This window comes from Chrysemys picta, chromosome 2, assembly GCF_011386835.1.
Source record: "Chrysemys picta bellii isolate R12L10 chromosome 2, ASM1138683v2, whole genome shotgun sequence".
NCBI classification, from domain to species: Eukaryota; Metazoa; Chordata; order Testudines; family Emydidae; genus Chrysemys; species Chrysemys picta.
In genome coordinates this window covers 258,061,075-258,083,728 of record NC_088792.1, presented here as the reverse complement: position 1 = coordinate 258,083,728, position 22,654 = coordinate 258,061,075, and the positions used below count along the sequence as shown (strand labels likewise).

Here is a 22,654-nt window from a genome sequence, read left to right as displayed (position 1 = left end):
TATTCCATGCTAAACAGTTCTTCAGCACCTTAAATTAAATAAAATCTTTTTTAAACAGTATGCTCTCAGACCAATAGTTCAGCATTGTGAAGCAATTCAAATCCTCTAATATATTTTATGGTCTTCTGGCAAGGAAATCTGGCAGCGTTTTGCTCAGGCTGTTTTAACAGCGCTCAGGAGCATTTTGAAATTAATATCAATGTGAGAGAGATATTATTTTCATACAGAGATGAACTGCAAGCTGTTGTAAAGACTGAAAACAGATTTTCTAGCTATCTTGAATTAGATTCAAACAAAATATGTCCCCCCTTAATATGGAGATTTCAGACATCAGTTGGTTCTTATAAAGACTTTGAACCAGGATTTTCAAAAAAATCGGAATTTAGGCTACTGGGTCCAAATTTAGGTACCCGAATAAGTGAATTTTCAAAAGTGCTCAGTACCAAACAACTCCCACTGAATTCATGAAAGCTACTACATGCTCACTGCTGTTGAAACTCAAACTATTTACATGCCTAAATGTAGACTTAGTAGCCTAAGTTTAGACACCTCCATCCCATTCCCCATATCTCTTTGTATTTAGTAACTGACTCAGATTCATGCTTGGATACTATGTTGATTGGCATATTGTAAATACCTAGATCAGTTTACAAAGAGATAGAGCACTTTCATAGAAATACCTCACTTTGCTATATATTTAAATCTATCTGACTTACAAGTTTTAGGAAATAAATTGTTTCTCAGAACTAAAAAAAGCCACAGAAAAGTTTTTGTTAAAATAATGTTAACATAAAACACCAGACCATTATAATGAAATCTTGGACACTAACACATATGCTGATTTTTTAAAAATTATTACCAGCATCAATTTGTGAAAATAATTATTATACATACTGAAGACTGTTTCAAGTACAAGGTATGCATGCTGGGAAGAACAATTGGAACTACTGTAATTTAGCCATAGCCACTCAGGGAAAATATGTAAAGTACCCTTTAGTTAGTTAAACACAAATATCTGCTATCTGTGTACTGGCATTCAAAACATAAAGTGAGGGTAGGATTTTATTGAGTGACAGATAATAACAATTAAAATATTATTTATAAATTAATGGTATGCCCACATCTTCTATACTGTGCTCAGTTCTGGTTATCTGATCTCATAAAGGATATTGAAGAAATGGAAATGGTCCAGAGTAGGGCAATGAAAATTATTAGAGACATGGAAAGACTTCCATTTGAGGAGAGAGTATAAATATAGGACTATTTTGTCAAAAGTGAGAGGAATAAGTTGACATGATATAGGTATATAAAATAATGAATGGTAGAAAGAAGAGCAATTGGACACTCCCTTCTTACCTCTCATTATAAAACACAAACTTGGGAGTATCTAATAAAATTAAAAGGCAATACTTTTTTCACTGATAAAAGAAAATACATAATTAACTTTTGGAACTCATTGCCGCTTGATATTATTGAAACAAAGAGCTCAGTAGGATTTAAAAATGATTAGACAGTTATGTGAATAACAAGAATATCTACACTAAAATTAGGTAGGGTGAGAATTGACAAGGGATATAAACCCTCAAACTTCAGAACAAGATTTAACTAACTATCCATCCTTGGGACTGGGTTGAAAATTACCCAATAGACATGTTATTCCATAAATGATTACAGGCAGATCATACTTTCCTCTGAAAAGAGCCAGCCTTTGTAGCCCCAAAAAGTCTCAGTCACAGAATCCCTTTAATTTGACAGACCTAATAATGCAAAAGACAATCTTAGCTTTCATTTAAAAAGAATAGTTTCTAGTCTTTTTCCTTCCAACAATAGCATCGTAAATGTGAATCAATGTGAACCTATTCCAACTGGAGGGCCAGTGCTGTCCACTCTGATTCAGCATGCCTAGTTGATTAAACAAGGTCCTTAGGGCCAGATTTTCAAAGACATATTGGTGCCCAAAGATGCAAATAGGTGCCTAATGAGATTTTCAAAAGTGCCTAACCTCTTCAGAAGCTTTTGAAAATCCCACTAGGTACCTTTCTGCTTCTCTAGATGCCAAAATACCTTTGAAAGTATGGCCCTAAGAGAATAAGCTCTGATACTGCCTGCCTGTTAGGCCTTTGTCAAGGTCAGATGACATGAGCAAGGTTAGATGACATGGTGATAACAATTCTTACAGTTGGTCTACAGCAGTATTTCCACTATTGCTAGGCCAAGGGGCAGGGGAGAATTTCTGAAAGTTCTCAGTGTATAAAGGCAAATGAAAGAAGGGGAGTAAAGGTCACACTACTAATCACTTTAAAAAGTAGAGGTGAACCTAAGTTGCAAAATTTGGATCTAGATCTGAATTTCAAACTCCCCAACTATCCGGGGTGTTTACATCTCTGGTTTTGCTACAGACTACATTTGAGACAGGGGCCACCTGTAAAATTTCCAACCAATTCTGAGTTTGGATTCCAAAACCCAGTCAATGTTGCCAATGTGATCAATTCTATGGCTTTAGTTTATGCTGATCTGTAAAAATATATTCTCCACTAGATCAGAAAACCCTATGGATAGGACAAATATACATGATATCACAGGGTCCCATATTTATTGCTAACAGAGTTGTCATATAGTTTGTTTAAACACTTTTTTTTTTCATGTAGCAGTGGGAATCCTGGCACCAACTCATTTCTAAAATAACAAGTCTTTCAAAAACTAGCCTTCCTGTTAAAAGACTGATGTGCATTATGGGATTTTAAGGGAACTTGTTAAGGTTTAAATAATTTCCAAATCCAGCCATAGATAAGGGCCAACGGCTTCCCTCCCATCCACAATGCAGAGAGGAGCAAAGCAACAGGAAAGTAGGGCCAAAGGCCCCAAAATCTACTGGTGACAAAGATGCATCCCCAAAACTGCAGAAGCCCCTTCCACATGCAGAGATGGTGAGGAGTTGGAACAGTGGTTGTATATGACGTGGTTTGAGGATCTGGTGGATTTCTGATGAAATGCATACATGAATTAATGCCAGCGAGATCAGCTTTGAAGGAGGTATTGCCCATATGGAGAGAGGAAGCCAGTGACTGCAAGGCTGCTGAGATATTCCAACAAATGCTCCCTCCCTGTCTCAGTGCGGGGGACGTTTGACTGGATTGGCAGGGGACAGACAACTCGTTTGGTCCTCAGAGGAAGGGGAAGAAAGAGGTAGGCTTGGCTGCTTTGGAGTCTTTTCCCACCCACCCCACCCTGAATGTCATCCGTTTCCCAGAGAGGGGATTGTGGTGGTAGCACTATTTAACACTGATCAAGTTTTAAGAGTACTCTTCCTCTACTGTGGGCTTTCCTGCGGGAGAGGAATATCAGCTCCTAAAGTTGTAAGGAGGTTGAAAGGTGAGTGAAAATGGGGACACCCCCCCCCACCAACACCCACTAGTGTTGCAAATATTTTGGAATGTCTCTAAAACAGAGAGGAAATGGGGAGTGCATTGTTATAAAAAATGAGAGTGTTTAGACACCCATTCCTGCGCCTGTCTTCCAATGGGGACAAGTCTGGCTAGCACTGAACCATGTTTGTGCATATGCGGTCCTAAATAGACAGCTTGATTCATTCAGCAACCCCATTCCTAGATGCATGGTCTCTCACAACACAGAGATGTGTAGGGTTCTAGGAGGAATTTCCCCCATGGATAACAACATGCAACAGATAATTTCCTTATCTCAAATAGATACAATGCCAAACCAAGGAAGTAATTGAGAGATCATGTGGCTCCAAGAGGAAATTATGTATAAGGGTTAAATACTGCAGTTCTCACCCAGGCAAAAGTCCCCTTTAACTTCAAACAGAGTTTTGACTGACTAGTAGATTGTAGAATTTGTCCCAACAGAAAGCAACAGAAAATCCTTGCCTAGCAAAAAATAGCCTATTATTGTATTGTGCCTATAATATTAAATTTATTTTGCATATTATAAACAAATTTAAATAATATGATAAGTGGCCTACCCCTTTCCCCTCCCCCACTCAAAGGGGAGTCTAAAAAAACACAAAGGACTGGTAGGGTTCTTTATCAATGTGGTTATTCATTTTTCCTGTTGTTGTTCTTTCTTTTGTGTGTCAGACTCCATAAAAACATAGTTTGTTAAAATGTTTGGTCTAATGCTGTATGTTTCAGAGGACTAATGCAATAGGAAAGAAAGTTTGTTCACTAATGTCTAATGTCTCCTAACAAGAGAAATGAGGCATTAGCTTCCTCTTGAATGCTGACAAGATGTTCGGCTTAAGTCTCAGAACAATACACACATATGCTAGGAATTTACCTCCCTAGAAGTGCCTATTGAGTTCATGAAGTAAATCATTCAGTGAGTGGGTGAGATATTTAGGTTTCTGAAAATCACAAGTCTCCTGGGTTATGAGTAGTTTTCATATCTTACCAAATTATGCAAGAAAATGAAGAAGAATCTTTGTTTTAACAGGATACATGTTAAAAAAGACAAATTATTTATTTATTCAAAACCCTAAACTGCAAATATCAGAGGGGTAGCCGTGTTAGTCTGAATCTGTAAAAAGCAACAGAGGGTCCTGTGGCACCTTTGAGACTAACAGAAGTACTGGGAGCATAAGCTTTCGTGGGTCAGAACCTCACTTCTTCAGATGCATCTGAAGAAGTGAGGTTCTGACCCACGAAAGCTTATGCTCCCAGTACTTCTTTTAGTCTCAAAGGTGCCAGAGGACCCTCTGTTGCTTTAAACTGCAAATAGTTATTCTTTTTTCTCTGTCTTCAGTAGCTCTGATGTAACTTTAGTGTAAGTTTAAGATGGTGAGAAATAAACTGAAACTTCAAGGAAGTGACCTAAGGGTTACCACAGACACAGGGCCAAAGTTTTGGCTGGCATAACTCCATTGACAGCAGTAGAGTTACACCAGACATGTTGGCCCAGTTTTCTATAGGACTTCAAAAAGAACATAGATAACATGAGCCAGTGGTATAGAAAGATCATAACCAGAAGAGTTAGTTGGACTCAGGTGACTCAAGAGGTTATTTTCAATCCTAATATCAAAGCTATGTTTATAAAGGCAAATTTGTTATAGTAAATTGATGCCAGTGTCTCTGGAATAGAATTAACTGAGAGTTCTTGTGGTTAATATGGTCAGAATGGAAAAGGAAATGGATTGAATGACATAGACAAGAACATTTGTATTCTTCTGAAACCCCTTTTTTAAATGCCAATAGATTTAATTACTTTCTTCTCTGGCTAGCACCATTTCCCTAATTATTTGTTCCTCTCATTAAACTGTGGACTCCACTGCCCAGCCCAACCTTACCACCACTGAGCCAAAAGTTTTTTGTTTGTTTTGTTTTGCAGCACAGCTGGAACTTTGCCAGCTAGACAGGGACCTGTAGCACAGAACGCATCCAGTGACACATTCTTTTTTGGAAGAAACAAAATTCATTTCTTTCCTGCTTCACTGACATCTATAAGATTACTTTGATTGTAGCTGTGAGGTAGATAAGCAGTGCTGGAAACAAATTGACTTAAATGTTATTACTCATAATAAATAACACTTTGCAATTATTAATAAAACTTGGCACTCTTCATCCATAAATATCAAAACACTTTATAAAAGTGGTAAGTTTAATTACTTTCCCCCATCTCATTCTTTTTTAAGTACACATGGGGAAATTAAGAACAGAGAAATTAAGTAACTTGCCAAAGTCACACAATGGCTCAGTGCCTGGGCTAGGAACAGTACCCATGTCTTCTGACTTTACTTCCTGTGTCCAAGATATTCTGCATGTCACATTATCTCTTTTATCTTTAAACCTGACAGTGATCCCCATAGTTAGAAGCAAATTACTTTTGGATGCCTAGTGAGTGTGTAAAGAGCATAAAAGCTGCCCTCTGCTCTATTTTCATAGAGTCACAGAAGTGTAGGACTGGAAGGAACATCAAGAGGCCATTGTCTAACCTGTTCTTAAAAACCTGCAATGACGGAGATTCCACTCTTTTAGAGGTTCATAATCTATAGATAACTGGTTATACTTTTAAAAAAAATAATCAATGAATGTTAAAGGGGTCAAAGAAGTAACATCTGAAGCATTAATGTTTTTTAAAAATGCATTCCCCAAAAAGAAAATGTGTGTTTGGAATCTAATGTTTACAAAAAAAAGTAGCTTTATATTCAAAAAAGAGAAATAAAAATATCCCCTTCTGAATAAGTTTTAATGAGTTTTTCACATAGAATTCCCAAAGCTCATAGTATTCCTAGTCTGAAAGCTGTGCACAAATGTAGGTCTAGATTTCACAATGAGAGCCATTCAGATTTTGGTAGACTCCTCTGTCTGTGTGCAGCCCCACTGACTTGGATGTGTTCCATGGGGATGTAGGGGTCAGCCCACATGAAGTGCATGATATGATCACACAGTCTGAGTCAGGACTCCATAGGTGCAATTTAGCTATGTAGAGCACTATGGGCACCATCAGCACTTCTGTGTGTGTGTGTGTGTGTGTGTGTGTGTGTGTGTGTGTGTGTGTGTGTGTGTGTGTGTGTGTGTGTGTGTGTGTTTCTTGGTTATCTGGTATCAGATGATATAGGACTGCTGTTTCTTTTTTGATTTATTGTTGTAGTATGTGTAAGAGCTGCCGAGAGGGCTCTGATAAGTATCTCTTGTTTTGTACATTAAAAAAAAACAATATAAATGATGATAAATAATAATAGCTACAAATAAAAACTTCACAGCCTCTCAGGTACGGGCAAATTTTCTTCCCAAATTATGAACTATAGCCAATTATAACAAAGCAGAGTAGTTAGGTATTGTGATCTCTTCAGACTGCAGGTTAGTAAAGGAACAGTAATGAAATAAAGCAGCTAAAATGTACAGTATCTAGTATTTCTGTCAGTGACTCACTTGACAAGCCAGGATTCAGCTGTTGTACCTATGCTAACTTGCATGTGGTGACAGCTAGCGGTCAATATTTATTAGTGTTGGAGCAGAAATGGCTTAATAGTTTTATCTTTTCCTCATTTCAGTTAACTGCTAATTCTGAAATCAATTGCCCATCCAGTCTCAGAGAACATAACCAATATCTAATCTCTCTCAGATCTGTCTTGTGAAAACACTATTATTCACTCATGCTGAAGACATTACATGGAATATTAACATACATGAAACAACTAACAACATTGACAATGTCACTTTTTGCCTTGTTAATGAAACATTCCTTTGTGTAAATATCATGGTTCAGTCAGAAAAATTAAATGAACATTAGGGTGTCTGTGTGGAAAAAGTTTAAATGACTTAAAGAAATAGGGACACAAGATATTAAACAAAGTCTGTACCTTTATCTCTCTTGTAGCAGTTTGTAAAAGTATCCTTCAATTTTTCAGTTCTCAATGAATGGCTGGTTACTCACAAATTTGCTGTCTCAGGCAGAAACTTGCAGAATTATATTGCAGCTGGATAATTAAGTGTCTTTTTATCTTTGTAAATGGGCCATAAGGCATTCTATTTAAAACTCTTTAATGAGGACCACTTCATGATATTCCTAAGTGATCTTTTTCAAATGCACTGTGAATTTAAGTATTATTGTTTTTAGCAGTCGCCAAGGCAAAATGTATTGGAAAACAAACTTGATAACTGTTGACAATTTATTAGGTAGCAAATAATTATGGTCCAAAGAGGGTGAAAGCTGAGTGTGTTAAAATAGTTTTACAAGACCAAGTCTATTTCTGCGAAGAAAGAAGGGGCATATTTTTATATATGGTGTAGTTGATAGGTGGTTAGACAGCTGAGTGTTCTTTTTATGGCTTTGTTTGTTTTTCTCACTTCAGACTGGTGTGGGGGGGTAATGAATGTGATTTTCTCTTCAGCTGCTAAAACTCTTTTATAAATGTTCATTTCAGGAAAGTAATCAGTGAAACCTTTCTTTCTTTCTTTCTTTCTTTCTTTCTTTCTTTCTTTCTTTCTTTCTTTCTTTCTTTCTTTCTTTCTTTCTTTAACTTAAATGAATAAGGGTCTCAAATTCTGAGATGTGAGGAACATGCTCAACTCCTTCTGAAACCAGTATTGAATTGAATCCAATCCAAGCTGGAGGAAATCAGCATAGTTCCTTTGACTTTAATGGCACTAGGCCAATTTCCACCAGCTGAGAATCAGGCCAATGTGTTCAGCACCTATCAGAATCAGGCCATGGGTTTTTTATAGCATATAATACTTTAACTCCTCATGTGCTCTGAATGATTAAATTTAGGGCCAAATCTTGCAGTCCTATTCTTTCAAAACTCTCAGTGATTCGGCAGTGGCTTGTATCTGACTATGTACTATAGAATTTGGCCCTAAATTCACACTGTGTTCTACTTTCCCCCAAATTTTAAATACCTGTCTCACTTCAAGGCCAAATCCTGCAGTTTTAACGCAAGATCTATTCTGCCAAAACTTCCATTGAATTTGTCAGGATGTCTGGAATGGCTCATGACCCCGAAGTGCCAACCTCAGGGCACACTGTTAAGAAACACGGCGCAAACCCCAAATTGGTTGTGTGTTCTACAATTAGAGTTGACCAACCAAGTATCAAGTATGAACTCCTCAAGCACTATAAAAGCCTTAACATGGAGTCACAGATAGTCCCCTTGAGTACCCTGATCTACCTCGCCACCTAGGCAAGCTTGCCTTTGTGATAAATCATCTCTTATACCAAAAATCACAATAATATTCAGGTTACTTCGAGTCCCAAAGGACCAATCACTTACCCCAGGTCAAGTGCACCCTAGATCTTTCACCAAAGAAAGGGTTTGTAGCCAATCCTACAATAAAGGTGTATTAACTAGGAAAAAGAAGTGAGTGTTATTTACAAGGTGAAATCAGGTAAAAATATACACACAAATGAGATAGAGCTTTAAGTTTCAAAAAGTAGTAGAAACTGCTGTAATTTCCAAACTCAATATGTCCTCTAGGGCTAACCCACGCTAAACAGCTGGAGGATAGACAGGAACCATTTGGTTACATTGTCAACGTCTAGCAATATATATGTAAACACACAAAACTCGCAATCATGATCTACTAATATGTCTCTAAAGGTTGAACTTAGGTCAATTAGCCTGCTAGTTGTGTGACCCTTTCTGGCCCTGCGTCACAGACCTATTTACAGGGCTTGGGCCATAGGCTATAGTACTTTTTCTAGTCCAGTTTTAAACTCCTCAAGTGATGGGGCTCCCATCAGCTTCCTTTGGAAAATAGTTGCATAGTCTAATTTCATCATCATTTCCTGATATACCTCTTAAATTAACCTTTTACTAGCCTAATTTCATTAATGTGAATTGTATTCTACTATGATATTAGTGGGAGATCTGTTTGTGGGTATACGGCAGTAGAATACCACACAGGTAAAATCATTATCACATGAAGCCTTTCCACCATAAGAATGACACAACACCAACACCGCCTCCTACTCCTGAATCACTAACAAACACAAGAGACTCCAGGTAGCCTGCTAGGGTCTTTGCTATTGCTATTGATTACAAGAGGAAGACGCTCTGATATTATGGTGATGGGTGGCAGATATTTTAATCCCTAAAATATATAGATATATTACAAAAAACTAAGTAATATTTGATCAGTTATAAACCAGAACCAGAACCAATGATTTTTTTAACTGTTACTTTTGACATCCCAGAACAGAAATTAAAGTCCCAGTATAAATTGTATAGTAGTGGTGTGTGTGCAATACAGGACCTCCTTTGTTCAGATCCACCGAAGATATGAGTTAATTCAGTCCCCAGCTAAAGAGCTGTGGCTCCAGATATAGCAACTCATAAACTCCATGGACTAGCTCAGAGGGGATCCTGTAACACATGCTCACCAATGGGTTACCTAATTCCTTTGCTCAACAAAAAGCTTGTCCTACAGCAATTTGAATCCCAGACAAGCCCTGACTTATGTGATGGCTACCATATTGGCTGGCACACAGTGAATTGAACGGGGAGCCTCCAGAGCTGAAAGCATGAGCTGCTATAGCTAAAGAGCCAATGTTCCGTAGCTGTGGGGTGTAACAACTCATCTCTTTTGTGGATTAGCACAGGGGAGGACTTGTAATACACATTGACCAGTTGGTTACGTAAGTAGGAGAAATCTCAACATGTCATAGTAATAGTCAATTTAATAGTCTTAACGTAGTTTTTGAAAGCAAAGTCAGCTATGGAAATTATGATCAAATCTGAAAGGTTCCCATTCAGAAATACAAAACCCTTCAAGTATATTTACTAGATTTTAACCTTATCTTTTGATTTTCACTGTGCTTAGTGCACTATTATTAGGGCTGCGTTTTAGTCATGGTATTTTTAGTAAAAGTCATGGACAGGTCACGGGCAGTAAATAAAAATTCACAGCTAGTGACCTGTCCATGACAACTTGGGGGGGGGGCGGTGCTGGGGGCGCCACAGTTGCTCAGGGAGGGCAACGGAGGTGCTTGGAGGGGTCTCATGGCCCAGGGAGTGCCGCAGGTGCCGGAAGGGGTGTTGGTGGGGATGGGCCAGTTTCTCTACCTGGCTCCTGGGAAGTGGTGATCTCCAGCTCCTAGCTTCACATGCTTCCTCCACTCTTCCCCAAGCCCTGGTTCTGCTGTTCCCATTGGCTGGGAACCACAGCCAATGAGAGCTGCGGGGGAAGTGCCTGTGAGCGGAGGCAGCAAGTGGAGCTAGGAGCTGAGGGAGGGGAGTTCCTGACGCCCTTCCAGGGAGTCCCCCCAGAAAGCACCACCCCACACCCCAATCCCCAGGCCTGAGTCCCTTCACACCTAAATTCCTGCAGCTGGAGGGTAGGGGGACTCGAGACTGCCCCAGCAGCAGCCAGTCATGGAAAGTCACAGAATCCGTGACTTCTGTGACCTCCGTGACAAACCCGGAGCCTTAGCTATTATTGCTTTTATCCATCTATCAAATTTCTGAAGTGCCCATCATTTTAGTATGTAGGCAACTGATTAAATATTTCCTCACTTAAAAGTAGTATTTTATAGTTTTACAACTTTAAAGTGGTAGCACTGGCTATGTCCTCTGTGGTGTTTAGCTATTTTTACTCTTACTGCTTACTAACTAGTGTAGCACTTAGGAACCCTAGTCAGGAGACAGGCTCCTACTTGGCTAGGGTCCTGCAGAATTACAGAACAAATAGCAGGACCCTGCTCAAAAGAGCTTGCAATATAAATGTCAAACAAGAGAGAACAGATGGAGCTTTAACTGATTCTTTTTGCTGTACAGGATTGTGAGTTGCTTTTTTCTGTGTTTCCATATTCCAAAGATGTTTTTATCTTGAGGGTTCAGCTCAGTTGGAATGACCTCACGGTTTTGTGTCTCTGCTTGTGTTCAGTGTGTGATAGCTGTAGCATGGTTTGTATGGTAGTTCAATGTACTATACATTTTGCCATACACTTCCCAGGTTTTCCACTTTTGCTGATCAGGTGACACATATCTTGCAGTAAGAAATATATTTTCAAAAACAGATAGAATAGGCTGGGTTTTTTTGAGGATAGAGTGTGTTTTGGTGGCATGCTACTGGCCACTGAGGGTAAGTTCTTCATCACCATGCTGGGTCCCAAATGAAGGTTGTTATATACAAGAGTAGGCCATTGGTATAACAGACTGCATCTGTCTATGGTTCAGAAGCTCATCAGTGGTCACAACCTTGGAGCCATGGAGATAGAGGAGAGCCCCAATACCATTGCAAGGCAGGGTTGAGCTCTGGGGATGCATGGGGTGGAGGGGAGTCCCTGGGATGGAGCAGGGCTGAGATGAGGTGGGGAGATGGAGGGAATCCCTGGGGAGAGGACAGGGCTGGACAGGGTCAGGGTTGGGGTATGGAGGGGAGCCCCAGGGCCAGGGCAGGGCTGGGTCAAGGTGAGGGGATGGGGAAGGAGAGCAGAACATAGGGACTAGATGGAGGGCCCAGGAGGCCCTGTGATGCTTGGGGAAGATGAAGTAGGAGAACCCCTGTTCTACAGTGGACAGGGCTGAGCTGGGGAGGAGAGCAGGGGGTGGAGCAGGGGAGGCCCTGCAAGCTGCTTCCCCTGGTGTGCAAATCCCATGACTGGCCCCATCCAAACCTCCCGGCTCCCTCTGCCCACCTCCAGGCTTAGCAGTGCTCTGGATATTCTCTGGCAGCACTATACCTCTGCCCAAAATACAGGCAACTGGCACCTCCCCTGGCCCACGCCCACACCTTCCCAGGCAGGTGCAGCCCATAGACTGAGAATCTCTGCTCTAGACCTTGCCCCTGCTTCTAGACCCTCTGGCTTCTGTTACAGGTAGAGGTGGATCTACAGACAACCCTCTCCTCAAATTTTTGGAAACACCGTAACTAGGTAGGGAGATTTCTAACCTGAGACGACTTCGGCCCCCATTGTTTTTTATGGACACCTGCGTACATATAGCAGCCAGAATTTGGCCAATGAATATTTCCTGAACATATAGTGAATAAGGATTTCTCCTTTTGGCCTTTCACTCTCATGAAGATCATTAGGAATCTTCTTTTGCTATGGAATAATTGTTGGACATTAAAAGTAGATTAAGTACAAGCATGTAGGATATTATTAAGAGTATGAAAATATAAAGATTAATTGCAGAAATCTCTACATTTCTGTTCATTTAAATCACCATTGTACAAAAAACATACAGCTTCCTTTCATCTGGCATTTATTGGCATTGTCATATGAAGACATAATTAGCACCTTGGGATTAACTCATTTAGTCTTTGCAGAATTTATGAATGCGTTTGTTCACATGTTTGGTACCATGGGAAGTATGAATGTGACTCCATGAATTTAGGCAGATTGTGTGTGTGGGAGGAGAGGCAGGTAAGATGATCTCCGTGTGTGTATTACATAGATGTACATTGCAATGTTGTCACTTTTAGGATGGAAGCAGTAGTGACTCTGACTCAGCAAGGAAGGCTAACTTCTCTAATTTGAAAAACTCAGGGTCAGCAAGATGGACCTGATCTAAAGTCCACTGAAGTCAATGGGAGTCTTTCCTTTGACTTCAGTGGCCTTTGGCTCAGATCCCAAGTAATTACTCAAGTTGGAATTTGGCCATTGAAGCTAATACTCCTCTACTTACAAAAAATACCACTCAGTCTTTAATGAACACAAATTGCCAGTGCCCAGTTTTATGTCTCATCTGAAAAATGGCACCTGCAAGAGTGCATTGTTACTTAATACCATGCTGAGGCCCTAATGCAGCACGGACTCAAAGGGAAGTGTGTCACCTACTGAGTCACTAACACCACTTTTCTTTTCCTAATAGGGCCAAGTCTCCAAGAACTTTCTTTTCCAACTAGAGTTCACAGATGTATGTGAGCCAGGAGTTACTTTTATGGACGCTATGGAAAAAGAGAGGAAAGAGATGATGCATAAATTAACTCAAAAGAAAAATAAATCCACCTTTTTGTTGTAAAATTCAAATTTTAAAAGAAAAAAACACAGCAACTTAAATCTGTTTTATTCAAGACAAAATGCAAATGCTGTCTATAAGAGTAGTTTTGTGAAATGCAGTATACATCCTCTACGTGGGGAGGAAGGACGGTCTTATGGTTAAAGCAACTGATTGGGCATTAGAAATCTTGGGTTCTATTTCTGCCTCTCCCAAGGACTTCCTGTGTGTGATGTTGGGCAAGTCACTTAACCGCTCTAGCTTTCTGTTTCTTCATCTGCGAAAAGGGATTAATAATAGCTACCACCTATCTCATAGGAATTTGTGATGCTAGAATTATTGCCCGTAAGGTTCATTAAAATGCTCAAATGGAAGGTGGCATATATAGGTGCAAAGTGTTAGTATCATTATATATTTAACATACAGCCTTGAACCTTGTGTGGTGTGCAACAGCAGTGCAAGGTTGTTACTCTAGTGGAAGTGGAGGCACATCACTTGTGTCCTAACTACACAGTGCTGTCTTCTTCATTGAGAAGGAGTAAGTCGCTAGCTCCTTTTGCACCCACTCTTTACTCTCCCATGCCCAAAGTGAAAAAGAGGTGGATTGCAGACAGACAATGGGCATGTCTATAGAGAACTTCAATGCAATTTGCATATGTATTTATATAGTCCTCATCACTGTGGAGCTTAATACTGCAAGGTGCTGAGAACTCTGGCCTGGATCCTGCAAAGCACTTAAGCACATACTTAACTTTACGCATATGAGTAGTCTCATAGATTTCAATGGGACTACTCCAGTGCTTAAAGCTTGTGTTCCTGGACTGGGTCAAGAAGCCCCTGTTTTTTTGCAGAGTTACAGGTTCCCCTCTTAGGTCTTACTCCTTCTGTTAGGGAGGAGTTACTTCCTGGCCAATTTAGCAGTGTGCAGGATTGGGGTTGCCGGCACACCATGTTCTCCTCATCTCTTAATCTCACACTCATGCACAATACTTCGTACCCTGTGATGTGCAGAATCAAGTGCTATGCTGTAGCTGGAATATTAAGTTTTTTTGCTTTGTTGTTGGAATGTCACAACATGAAATAAACCTAGAAATTAAAACTCACCATTAAAACTATTTATTAAGGTAACATCCATTTTTTACAGATTACCTTTAATAGCAGTTTGTAGGTGGGAAATTTTTGGTTTTCACACTATTGTTTTCAGTGATTTATGCTATTTAAGAAGCAATACAGTCTGAGGAATGGGCAGAGATTGGAGAATCAAGTGGTCATAGGTTCTATTCCTGGCTTTGCCAATGATGACTGGCTCCATGGCCTTGAGAAAGTCTCTTTGCTGGACTGATATATAAATATCTTTTTTGAACAGGACAGCAGGAGAACATATTACATGGCCAACATGCTGTCATATAAACCATCATATTTTGACACTTAACTCTCATTGCAATCAATGGGTGTTCTGCCTAAAAACATTTGAGGATCTGGGCCTTTGCCTCTTCACCTCAGTACTCTTATCATTAAAATAGGGATAATAATAATTTGTTACCTCCCTCAAAGGGACATGTTAATTATTAAGTATTTGCGGTTTGTAAAATGCGTTGGACATGTAAGGACTAATATTTAGGTGTAATGTCTAATACTGAGGTGTTATGTAGGTATAACGGGCGTAATACTTAGGTTTAGCTTAGAATGAAGTGGAAAAGCTAACAAGAAATAAAGCCGTTTTGTATAGTAATTCCTAAGGTTGTTATTGTAACCTGCATTATCGTATTTTATGTTTTGCAGTTTTACTAAAGAATGCAAAAAGAGAGGAGGACAAGCCATTCAGAGACTGTGCAGATGTGTACCAAGCTGGTTTTAACAAAAGTGGGGTCTACACTATTTATATTAATAATGTCTCAGAGCCTAAAAAGGTAAAAAAATATATGAATTTGTGTTTGTTTTTGCTTGTTGATGTAGATGTTGCTCTTGGCGTGAGGGAGCATTCTGCATGGTTATGGAATCTTTACACTGGCAAAGAGCTGTATTAATATAATCACTTGATTCACCTTCACCCTTAGAAAAATACTGGAAGGTGAAGTAAATGGAGTATCTTGCCTGGAGTGAGTCCCAACACATCCTTTTTCTCCACTAGCTGAGGATCCTCCCTAAATCTGAGCATACACCCCCAAAACATGATTTGTCTTCTACCCCTCGGCAAATGCATGGACTCTACAGTTGAGTCAGACACCTGGCAGGCAGTTCTGTCAGAAATACATGTCTCTGAAGATCAAGGAGAGATTCAGGGATACCCAAGAGATCACATTTTATTAATCAATGATCCATTGTCAAAAAATGATCATCTGTTAGTAATGAATCACTGATAAATAGTTCCGATTACATTCCAGAAATGTTGTTCAGGATGAGACATGGGGGAAAGGATAAACCAACACTAGAAGAAGACTGTTAAGGCAAATATTGATATAGTGATATATGAAAGGTGAATACTCAAGATATTTGAGATGTCTATAATGAAAAATGGAAAATCTTCTTAGATGTCATCAAGCTGGATTAGAGTGACCTGAATAGAGGTGTGGAAACTGTTAAACTGGAATTCTAAAGGACTTGAAAATAACCTAGATGCAAGTCCACACTGGCAAATTGACAGTGAGTTGCACTTGCATTAGTTTTGTTCAAGTTCACAAGCTGTCCATGGAAGCTTCGTTGCAAACTTTTAACTGAATATCCGCAAGCTTTACTAGGTTACTGATCTTGGTGTGTTTAGTTTGAGATTAGCATTGGGAGAGGTAAGATAGGGAAAGTCACATTGTGGAAGTCATGTTTTATTTCTCTGGTGTCCCTGATTCGAAGAGCTATCCAATGCAGTCAGGACAGTCAGCCCAGAAACTATTCCATTTGGTTTTTCAGAGAGGCTGCATTTTAGTTTTCTTTCTGTTTCAGCAAGAAAAGTATATATATATATATATATTCTGCTGGCTCTTGTGTCTGTCTATCTCTGGTAGCAAGGGCCTGATACAATGTCCACTAAAGACAATGGGGAAACTCCTATTGTCTTAAGGGATGTGGGATCAAGCACTAAGTGGGCTAGTACATTTTATCATTTTCTAGTCGTTTTCTTTGCTTAGTTTCATACCAACATTACTGTCAATTTCTCTGCCTCTTTGCTGATTACATCCTTCAGATATTTACAGATGATTATCAGTCCTGCTCAGACCCCCATTCCCACCCCTTTGTTAGTCATCATTTTTCAAGTTGTATTTATTTAATTATTTTAATTTTTCCTCTTAAATGTGTAGACATATTTAAGGTGTTGAAATAATTAGACGTGCAACAGTATTCTGAGCCTTTATTCTGAGTTGTGCATAATATTATACATTTAAACTGTTTACTTTTAAATTACTGAGGATACTTAGTTATTCTTTATACCATACTATTGTAGTTCCTGATCCAATGGCCATTCAAGTCACTGATTTTAGTGGGCACTGTATTGGAGCCATGAAGTGTTTTAGTTGATAGATGGCTCTCATGGATCAGTAAGTGGTTATTATATAGGACACAAAGGGTAGGATTAAATGGGCAGTTTTCAGAATGGAGAGAGGTAAATAGTGATGTCCCACAGGGGTATGTACTGGGACCAGTCCTATTCAACATATTCATACATGATCTGAGAAAAGGGGTAAACAAAAAGGTGGCAAAATTTGCAGATGATACAGAACTACCGGTACTCAAGATAGTTAAGTCCAAAGCAGATTGGGAAGAGTTACAAAAGGATCTCACAAAATTGGGTGACTGGACTACAAAATGGCAAATGAAATTCACTGTTGATAAATGCAAAGTAATGCACATTGGAAAGCATAATCCCAACTATACATATAAAATGATGGGTTCTAAATTAGCTGTTACCACTCAAGAAAGATATCTTTGGTTATTGCGGAAAACATCTCTGAAAAGAGCCACTCAATGTGCAGCAGCAGTCCAAAAAAGCTAACAGAATTTTAGGAATCATTAAGAAAGGGATAGATAAGACAGAAAGTATCATACTGCCTCTATATAAATCTATGGTACACCCACATCTTGAATACTGTGTGCAGCTGTGGTCACCCCATCTCAAAAAAGATATATGGGAATTGGAAAAAGTACAGAAATGGGCAACACAATGATTAAGGGTATGGAACAGATTAATAAGACTGGGAGTTTTCAGGCTGGAAAAGAGACAACTAAGGAAGGATATGACAGAGATCCATAAAATCAAAACTGGTGTGGAGAAAATAAATAAGGCAGTGTTATTTGCTCCTTGACATAACACAAGAACTAGGAGTCACCAACTGAAATTAATAGGCAATAGGTTAAAAACAAACAAAAGGAAGTACTTCTTCACACAACACACAGTCAACTTGTGGAACTCTTTGCCAGAGAATGTTGTGAAGGCCAAGACTATAACAAGTTTCAAAAAAGATCTAGATAAAAATCATGGAGGATAGGTCCATCAGGGCAGGGATGGTATCCCTAGCCTGTTTGCCAGCAGCTGGGAATGGATGACAGGAGATGGATTACTTGATGATTACCTGTTCTGTTCATTCCCTCTGAAGCACCTGGCATTGGCCACTGTCGGAAGACAAAATACTGGGCTAGATGGACCATTGGTCTGGCCCCGTATGGCTGTTCTTATGTTCTTATTCTTCATAAACACATTTAAGGACAGCAGTACATTATCACCTTTTTTAAAAAAAATCTGTGTTTGTCTCCAAAAGACTGTTTTAAAGCAAAAAATTTGTTTAATCCATAAATCTAAAATGAGTGTAATTAAACCAATGTGTGTTATGAAATAGTAGTTTTTTCATCCATACATCTAAGCAAAGGCAAATATTTAGTCCATTTGGAGTCCTCTTCATCTGAATCTACAGAAAAATAATTATTCTCATCTTAAGAAGTCCACCACCTATAGATGCATAAAAATAGTTATTCAAATATCACCTCTTTTTTGTTCAGGATTAAACCTCAAAACATGTTAAAAGGTGTTTAATGGCTGAATGTCTTGACCTTATCTGGGACAGGAGCCAGTTCAAGGCTTTTGATGGCTAGAACTATGCAAAGCTAATATTGATAATCAACTTGATACTCCTGTTAGTGTGGCAGGTGTTCACATCCACCATCATAGAAAGTGCCAGACCACGCAATGATGGCTAATGCATAATTAGGTGCTGTAAATCCCTCTGTCACTATACAACCCCTCTTTTTAATATGCTACACCACTCAAAGAACATGAAAACTTGTTTTATAAGGCTTTCTATTACAGGAAAATCATATATTATGTGTCTTTTTCCATATTAAAATATTAACACTCAAGACATAAGGGCTTAATGCATTAGAAAAATGAACACTGGATTTCTGGGATCTAGACTTGAATTTTGAATAAGGTACATCCATCAGTTAGAAATGCTCACTGAAAATCAGACTAAGTCTAAGAAAACTAAATCCTGTAGATAAATGGTTTGACTTTCAGTATCTTTGCTGAAGGAGGACTAGAGCCAAAATATTTGTCTAACAAATCATGTTTCTTTAGTTGTTATTCTGAATCTGGTTCACGTGTCTGCAGTGGTCAACATTCTCCTTTCCTCCTACATGTGCAAGGGGACCTAGCAAAGTCAAACAATGAAGCAATCACAGAGCATCAATATGAACAATACAGCTTAGAGTGAAAAGCATGGAACTGATTTGTCTGAGGATGAACTATTTTTCTTTGGTTGACTGATGTATAAGAATTTTTATTTAAAGGATCCAGATAATGACCATCAATTGATAGAACAAAGAAAAACATTAAATTACTGGCCAACATTGTCCATGCTGATGGATGTGATCACAAAATACTAGGCTGATTGATCAGAATTCTTCAACTCTCTGTATAAATGCACACCTTATTTCATAGGCAAATGTAACTTTGTTAAAGAGCACAGAAATGAAAACCTGGAACAATCACAGTGCCAATAGGGAAAATATATCTGATAATGAAAATAATGGGGAAATTGCTTCAAGTAATAGTGTTAAAATGATGGAACAGAAAAGTAGAAATAATAATAATGACAGTTTTAACCTTTCCTTGCAGTATTCCAAGAAAAATGAAAGGATGCACAACAGGATGCATTCTTTGTGAAAGTTGTGTTATTTATAAGCACTACTGTATATACATAAAACACAAAATATCCGTCGTGATTATTATGTGCATTGTCTTGTTATATTTAAGGATATACTTTATAAGAGATAATATTCTAAAGTTAATTTGTCAGCAAAACTTTAAAGGCCACATTGCTGTCTCTATATGTAAATATGGAACTCAATGAGAGCTTTATTGTGAAATCATGGTAGGATGCTGTCCTACAATTTCAGTACTGGTCATACATTCTCCAGGGACAGTCCCACATGGCCCCATTCTTAGTCTCTCCACTTTATCTGTACCTTTTGTATATTGCTTGTCTTCTTAGATTGCAAACTCTTTGGGGCAATGATTATGTCACTATCTGTGTTGGGACACTGCCCGGTATATTGTGGCTACAACCAGAATTTAAATAAGATATAAAAGCACCTATAAATAATGTATCATCTATTCTATATGTTGGCTTCACTGTATCTCATTTTCCTGCAAGTATTTATGATAATTTCTTCCTATCCTGTGTAACACTGTGCTACACTAGGTAATACTTGATAAACTGAAAAAGTACTAATGTTGGAAGACTATTAAGGAAAGTTGTCTTTTTTTTTTTTTGAGTGGACATAAATTTGAAACTAGTATAATTATTTTCATTATTACCTAGGTATTTTGTAATATGGAGATCACAGGAGGAGGATGGACAGTAATACAACACCGAGAAGATGGGAGTCTGGATTTTCAAAAAAGCTGGAAAGAATACAAAATGGTAAGGGTGAAGAATTTACAGTACAGTTAGAAAAGTAATCGCTTGAACCATTAGATTTTAAGCTCTATGTGCCCTAACACTCAATTAACATTACAGTATAACCCTGGCAGCATTAAGTAATTAGGGGTATTGACTGGGTAAATGTAACCTCAGGACAGGATGCAGAGAGAAAATTTCTAGACACATTAAATGACTTCTTCGTGGAGCAGCTTGTCCTGGAGCCTACAAGGGGAGAGGCAATTCTTCATTTAGTCCTAAGTGGAACATAGGATCTGGTCCAAGAGGTGAGCTGAACCGCTTGGTAATAGCAACCGCATTGTAATTTAACATCCTTGTAGGGGGGAAATGCCAAAGAAACCTACCAAAGTAGTATTTAATTTCAAAAAGGGGAACTATACTAAAATGAGAAAGGTCATTAAACGGAAATTAAAAGGAACAGTCACAAGGCTGAAATGCCTGAAAACTGCATGGAGACTATTTAGAAACACCATAATAGAGGCTCAAACTAAATGTATACCCGAAATTAAAAAACAACAACGGTAAGAGGATCAAAAAAAAATGCTACAGTGGCTAAACAGCAGAGTAAAAAAGGCAGTTAAAGGCAAAAAGGCACCCTTTAAAAATTGGAAGTCAAATCTTAGTGAAGAAAATAGAAAGGAGCATAAAGAATCAAGTGTAAAAGTATAATAAGGCAGGCCAAGAAAGAAAAGAGCAACACAAGATACAAAAACTAAAAGCAAAAAATTAAGTACATGAGAAGCAGGATGTACTTAAAAAAACAGTCAGTGGGGCCACTGGATGATCAAGGTACTGACAGAGCACTTAAGGGAGACAAGACTATTGTGAACATAAGAACGGCCATACTGGGTCAGACCAAAGGTCCATCTAGCCCAGTGTCCTGTCTTTTGACAGAGGCCAATCCCAAGAGCCCCAGAGGGAATGAACAGAACAGATAATCATCAAGTGATCCATCCCATCAACCATTCCCAGCTTCTCGCAAACAGAGGCTAGGGACACCATCCCTGCCCATCCTGGCTAATAGCCATTGATGGACCTGTCCTCCATGAAGTTATCCAGTTCTTTTTTGAACCCTGTTATTGTCTTGGCCTTCACAACATCCTCTGGCAAGGAGTTCCACAGGTTGACTGTGCATTCTGTGAAAAAAATACTTCCTTTTTGTTTTAAACCTGCTACCTATTAACTTCATTTTGCCACCTTTCCCCAAATCATTTATGAATATGTTGAATAGGACTCGTCCCAATACAGACTCCAGTGGGACACCACTATTTGCCTCTCTCCATTCTGAAAACTGCCCATTTATTCCTACCCTACGTTTCCTATCTTTTAATCAGTTACTAATCCATGAGAGGACGTTCCCTCTTATCCCATGACAGATTACTTTGCTTAAGAGCCTTTGGTGAAGAATCTGAATGCATTATTTGCATTAATCTTCACTGCAGAGAATGAGGGGGAGATCCCCAAACCCAAGTCATTCTTTTTAGGTAACAAATTGGAGGAACTGTCCCAGATTGAGGTGCCAATACAGGAGGTTTTGGAACAAATTGATAAATTAAACAGTAATATGACAGTAGGACCCGATGATATTCACCCAAGAATTCTGAAGGAACTCATATATGAAACTGCAGAACTACTAACTGTGGTGTGTAACTTATTGCTTAAATCAGCCTCCATGCCAGATGACTGGAGGATAGCTAATGTAATGCCGATTTTTGAAAAGGGCTCCAGAGGCAATCCTGGCAATTACAGGTTGGTAAACCTAACTTCAGTAATAGCAAATTGGGTGAAATTATAGTAAAGAACAGAATTATCAGACACATAGATGAACACAATTTGTTGGGGAAGAGTCAACACAGCTTTTGTAAAGGAAAAGTATGCCTCACCAATATATTAGAATTCTTTGAGGATGTCCACATGCATATGGACAATATAGTGTATTGGACTTGGAAAAAGCCTTTGAGAATGTTCCCACCAAAAGCTCATAAGAAAATTAAGCAGCCGTGGACTAAGAGGGAAGGTCCTTTCATGGATCAGTAACTGGTTAAAAGATAGGACACAAACAGTAGGGATAATGGGTCAGTTGTTTGCCAGAAGCGGGGAATGGGTGAAAGGGGATGGTGATCACTTGGTGATTACCTGTTCTGTTCATTCCCTCTGGGACACCTGGCATTGGCCACTGTCAGAAGACAGGATACTGGGCTAGATGGAGCTTTGATCTGACCCAGTATGGCTGTTCTTATGTTCAGTTTTCAGAGGTAAATAGCAGTGTCCCCCAGGATCTGTACTAGAGCCGGTGCTGTTTAACATTTTCATAAATTATCTGGAAAAGGGG

General features: G+C 38.9%; 1 protein-coding gene across 1 annotated transcript in view; it reads left to right on the top strand.

Moving 5' to 3' along the window:
• Nucleotides 1-22,654, top strand: part of ANGPT1 (angiopoietin 1) — a 196,279-nt gene that overhangs the window by 111,706 nt on the left and 61,919 nt on the right. The window contains 2 exon segments of the mRNA XM_005287247.5: nucleotides 15,179-15,306; nucleotides 20,203-20,304. Coding sequence (XP_005287304.2) covers nucleotides 15,179-15,306; nucleotides 20,203-20,304 — 230 coding nt within the window.